The sequence below is a fragment of the Parasteatoda tepidariorum genome, chromosome 11, assembly GCF_982258835.1.
Source record: "Parasteatoda tepidariorum strain Cologne lab strain chromosome 11, Ptep-v5.0, whole genome shotgun sequence".
Classification (NCBI taxonomy): domain Eukaryota; kingdom Metazoa; phylum Arthropoda; class Arachnida; order Araneae; family Theridiidae; genus Parasteatoda; species Parasteatoda tepidariorum.
This window is the reverse complement of record NC_141765.1, coordinates 38,917,529-38,923,528: the sequence shown is the minus strand read 5'-3', so window position 1 is coordinate 38,923,528 and position 6,000 is coordinate 38,917,529. Positions and strand designations below refer to the sequence as shown.

The 6,000-nt window shown below is 28.6% G+C and overlaps 1 protein-coding gene across 1 annotated transcript in view; it reads right to left on the bottom strand.

The window, feature by feature from the left end:
* Positions 1–1,868: 1,868 nt before the first annotated feature.
* LOC107456091 (abnormal chemosensory protein 6) overlaps positions 1,869–6,000 on the bottom strand; it is a 75,943-nt gene continuing 71,811 nt past the window's right edge. The window contains exon 3 of the mRNA XM_071187633.2: positions 1,869–3,920. Coding sequence (XP_071043734.1) covers positions 3,039–3,920 — 882 coding nt within the window. The 3' untranslated portion in view covers positions 1,869–3,038. The remainder of the gene's footprint in view (positions 3,921–6,000) is intronic.

Below are 6,000 nucleotides of genomic sequence, written 5' to 3'. Positions count from 1 at the left end.
TCTTTTCAACTAACTTTTAAAATAATTATTAAAATAATTAATCAAATTCATATATTCCTAAGGGAAAATTCTTAACTGAATATTATGATCTTGCCGATCACTCAAAATTTAAAGTAATTGGTGTATCCTATTTGTAAATTAAGTTATTTTTTAGAATGGTCGTTAACTCTTTTCACATTCTAGAATGAAATTAAATCTAATGTTGAAACTAAAGAATTTGTCATAAGACTAATTAAGGCGCAACCTTTAATGTAGGTGCTGACTTTTTTACAACTAACTTAATCATTTCTAAACCTATATCATAATTAAGTTTCATTTTAGCGGGAAGAGTGTAGTCAAATTTTAAATTAGCTCACGAGTTTGTTAAAATTCATACTTGAACTAAAGCACACATAGTTCGTTACTAAGTCACTTGTTTTCTTGGATTAGTTTATTAAGCAATTTTGGAATTCAAGTCATACATTTTTATTTTAATTAACTGTTTGGTAAAACTAGTTCCTTAAATTTCTCTTATATGGTAAGGTTCTTCTCAATTATTTTGTGACTGACTATTTATATTTAACAAATTACTAAAGTAATAAATCCCATATTTATGTCCCTGAAAGAGAAATAATAACAGAATATTATTATATTGAAGATGTTTCCCGATATCAAGAAATTGGTGCATTTTTATTTTGTAACTTAATTTATTACTATAAGTAATCATCTACTAACATTTTACACCCGTAAAGTAACAAATCTTTATTTTTGAAAAGTTCAGTTTAATTTTAATGTAGCTCATGTGTTTAAATAAATTTAACTTCAAATTAATCTTTTTTTTTTTTGCATTTATATACTTTTTATATGCTTTTATTTATGCAGCTTTTATTTCATAAATATTATTTTATTATAGATTTTATTAAAAAAAATTTTTTTTCTTAAAGTAAGATTTATCTTTTAAAAATAAAATAAAATTCAATAAAAGAAAATTAATAAAATAAAAATAACTTTCCTTAAAAAATATTTATCTTTTTATTGTGCTAAAAGTTGTATATGAATAACTGTTTAAATTTCTTCTATATGGTTTCATTTTTATCTCTATTTAAAAAATAGTAATTCCGAAATTCTTCTTGAAATTAGAATATTACTGAAATATTTTATGCAGATTACACTAAGAAAATTTTTTTTTTCGTTGCAGGATTTTTTTTATGAAAAAAAAAATGAAAAAAACCCGATTTCAGATATTTTTGTATCACTGATCTCAAGTCTGCAATTGATTTCTCTCTCCGATATACAGTTTTCTTTCAATCTGACATTTTCAGTCTTTTTATTTTAAATGTACATGTTTAAAAACGTTATATAGAACATGGGTTCACATAAACGTTGCGACAAACTATTAAGAGAATCAGGGAAATACAACTGTTTTGCTACCGAAACAGTTCGTTTTTAATGCACTTTAAGAGTATTTAAAGTGTTAAGCAAGTATAAAATTAGTATTTATAGTAATGAAACAACTTTCCGCCATTAACTATTTCCATTGGAAACTGAAGTTGATTAAAGCATTATTTATTGCAACATAAATTCAATCCTATGTTTTTAGAAACAGTCTCATTTTTTTTCCTTCAAAAATTAATTTGGACTAAAACGTTTGATAACTTTTCATATTAGGTTTTCATATTGTGTTAAAAATGCGTTAACTTTTACTCAATACAAGTTAATATATTCTTAAATATTGTCTGTGTTTCCCATGTCTTATATTTGGTTTAAAATTTTTAAAAAATATATGAAATAAAGTCATATGAAAAATAAAAATAAATAAATTACATGCATAATAAAAAAAGCTGTGTGCGTAAAAAATTAAAAGAATGTGTACAAAAGACACGAAACTGAAATTGTAGTAATTATATTATTAATATTGGACTTAATTATTTACAGTTCATAGCCTATGTACATAAAAATGTCAATAAACAAACAAATATGGAACGTACATAAATGATATAATGTTCGCGACATTTACAATATGTTATATAGACTTTCTTCTCACAGAGTTATGGATTTTCAGTAAAAGAAACAAAATATAAAGCATTTTAAGAATAAAATTTAAATGTTTTATTTAATAATGTAATGGATATAGACCTAAATAAACTAGATGCTAAATACTTGAAACATAATCAACGAGGAGTAAAGTAAATAATATATAGTTTTAAATATATATTAAAAATATAATCGCGCATTATTTTTGCATTTGGAAACGAAATGTAAACATTATTTTTTCTTTTTGCTTTTCTTATGCTCATAAATATTATTTCCTTAAAGTAATGACAAACTCTTAGATTTTTCATAAATATATTTAAGGTCGATATCCATTGTTTTATGCACCATATGTCAATCTTACCACTTAACAAACAGTATAACAAAAATTGTGTTTCAATATGATTTCATACATTCATAGCGTATATAAGACTTTCATGGGCACTGTCAGACGTTCATGAAATAGTTTATGGTCAACAAAAATATTTAATATCTTAAAAACAATTGTATAGAAAATTTTATGTTAGCTATATTACAGGTATAATGCCAACTACTTATATGCTACCATGATTTCTTAATTTTTGTTTGTTATTTAGAATTATAAAAGCTTCAAACAGCAATTAATTTTTTATCCAATTACGGCATGTCTTTTATTAACATTTACTTTATTGTTGAAACCTTATTAGAGAGCATAGCGGATGTGGATGGCATAAAATTTTTCGAAAGGAATTATAAACAATATAGACATGCCAAAAAAATATAGAAAGAATTTTAAAGTATGTCTAAATTTGGTTATAATTTACATAATGTATCTACCTGGACACAAACTGTGAGAATTGATTATTATATATGAAAACATGTGAAAACCACGTGGAAGTTCGCGAATAACGCACAAAATGTGAAACTGAACAACTCCATTTCTCACCTAAACCTCTTTGAAAAGCACAAGTCTAGGTAAAAACCACGATCGATGCGATTTTGTCACAGATCTAAAAGCTGTTGTTATGGCTTAATTGTACCATTCATTGCTAATGCTGCTGAGCGGAATACTTCATTCGTTTCTGTTTTTGTCTTTGATTGCAGAACCAAACTCTGACAACATTTTTCTTGAGGTCCAGTTTCTCCGCTATTGCGGCTATTTTTTCCCCTGAAGGTCTTGGTTGTACTGCAAAATATGCTTCAAGGGATCGTTTTTCTGGAGCGGCTATGGACGTTCTCTTACGCTTCTTTTCACCACTAGGCAACACACTTGGACCATCAGGCTCTCGCCTTTTGTTTTTTGCTTGTGCCTCAGCGGCCTCGAGCCAAGCTTGCAAGATAGGCTTTAGGGCAACCATGTTGTTATGGGATAGTGTGAGAGACTCGAACCTACAGATTGTGCTCTGAGAAAGGGAACCGACCCCTGGAAGCTTGAGGTTGGCGAGAGCTTTTCCTACGTCTGCTTGTGTGACGCCTAGTTTTATACGTCGCTGTTTGAATCGTTCAGCAAATGCTTCGAGCTCTCTGGGATCGGTATCTGCGTCGTGCATACCCATGGAAGGATGTGGAGCTAGTGGATGATGGTGAGTGGCCATCATGGTATTCATGCCATGAGAATATATAGGTCCATGAAGTTGAGGATGAGAACTAACAGCACTGCTTTCTGTTGGCATGGAAAGCGGAGGGAGAGAAGAAGGACAAATAGGGTCTAGCAAGTCCATAGCGTCCATTCCGGAGTGAACCATTTGACTGTGATGGGGACGTGTGTTGGCTGCTGCATGACCGGGTCCCATACCCGGATGATGAGCGTACATCATATCATGTTTGATGTGCAAACTTGGACCTCCTGTCGGACCATGTTTCCCAATGTCCATCGTAAGGCTGTCCGGTCTCCCAACTAAGCCATCATCAAATGCAGGGAAAAGGTTGCCCTGTAAAAATAATTATATCTTATAAAAAATGTACAAAGAACAATATTTTTACATATATATATATATATATATATATATATATATATATATATATATATATATATATATATATATATATATATATGCATATATATATATATATGGAAATAAAGACATAGTAAAATAAAATTATTAAAAAATTTAAAAAAATACAATTAGAAAATTTAACAGCAAAAAGATATAAACTCGTCACAAGTTCGCACGATTATTTCCACAAAAGTAGTACTTTCTAATATTAGATTAGAAGTCAATTTCCAAATCAATATGTATGAATATAATAGTTTGAGTACTGTCTCTTATAATTTAATTGCTTCGTTAGATATTTTTACCATGTGGGTATTTTCAAGTTACTTCTTCTAAAACTTTTTAATATGGTTCAGCTGAATCTCCAAGATGAGTCTCCAATCTCCTTAATCTAAAGCAATATCCTTCTTTAGGTCAAATCTCAGAAACTTCGCATCTTATTCTATTATGTAAAGTCATCTATTTTGAGTCTTCTTCAGTTTCATGTTCACTGTTCTATTTTTGAGACTGTGTGGTCTTTTATTGCCTGTCTGGAAAGTTTTTTTTCGGTGAAATTCTCCAAATACCATTTTACTCCAAATACCAAAAGGTTCTTCCAAAACTCTTTCGACATACGAAGTCGAGCATATTACTAATATTTGTCAGTTATTTTCTTTCTTATCTAATCAGTTCCTTCCTAAAAAGCCACAGTCCTTATAAAAATGAGAAGAACTTGTGTCTTATATATTTTATCTTTGAAAAAATATATATATATATATGTATAGGGAAAAAATTTTGGTATAAAATACCATTATTCTGGTAAAAAACTAAAAATACGAGGTATTTAAACCTTTAATTTGATCATTTTTTCAGTTCACATGGTTACGATTAACTGGAAGCTCCTGTCTTCAAAATTATAGTTCTTATAACCAAACAGCTAGTAAAAAATACAGCACTTAAAAGTACAATTAATTTAATCGAATAAATGATTGTCGTGCCATGCTCTATTGCATCGTGAATAAAATACCGAATTTTATCATATTTACCAGTTTTTAATCATTTATTATAAAAACATATTTTCGTGTTAATTTTACCAAAATTATTTCCAAAGCGCATTGTTAAAAATTACCGAGTTTTTTTTTGTTGTTCTCATATAACCAGAAGCATGGTAAGTTTTACCATATTTCGGTAGCTTCGATCATACTTTTTTCTAAGTGTGGAGGTTTGCTTAAATTTCTCTTTACCAGTTGCATCAGATTTACTTTCTTTGTTTCTATATCAAGTTTGTTATATTGACAGAAGAGAGGAAAAAGAGTAATCTGAATATTTTACATAAGCTATTTCATTGACTCTTAAAAAAATAAATAAATAAACAGAACTTTCCCTACTGATCAGACCCTTAGCCAAAACTTCGAGTTTGAATTTTAATATTGTTACAAAAATATATACCCCCCAGTTCTATTTATTGTTCTTTATGCATCCTAAAGAAACTTACCAACCAAAGTACTTCCATAGTTCAGAAGAATTGATTTGCAAAAATTAATTAATTTTAAAAAACTGAAGGAAATAATCATATGAAGCAAAAATAGCAAATATTTAAGTGCAGTGAAAAAAAATCTCCAATGAAATTACGGTAAAAACTACCAACATTCTGGACGCTGGTACTTTTTACCGTAATATCCATTTTTACGGAACAAAAAAAACTGATATACAGTAAATTTTTTAATAATAATTACTGTAAAATCACTCAATCACTCTAATTAAATGCTTTACACAGCAATTTTTTACAGTGTAGTATTTCCTTAATTTTGTTATAACAGCGGATACGGCCTTTTTCTTTTAAATTATAGTTCTTTAAAATTGTCGTGTTCACTTAAACACTTCGTTTGATGGATATTAGGAGTAAATTATCAATCGAAAAAAAGAGGCGGAACTTAATATAGAATGAAATGCAAATCTGTTTCTCTCTAATCATTTCAATTTATAAGGTTTTTCCACGAGTTTGAATATGAATAACTCACAAAATTATTCATAGGAA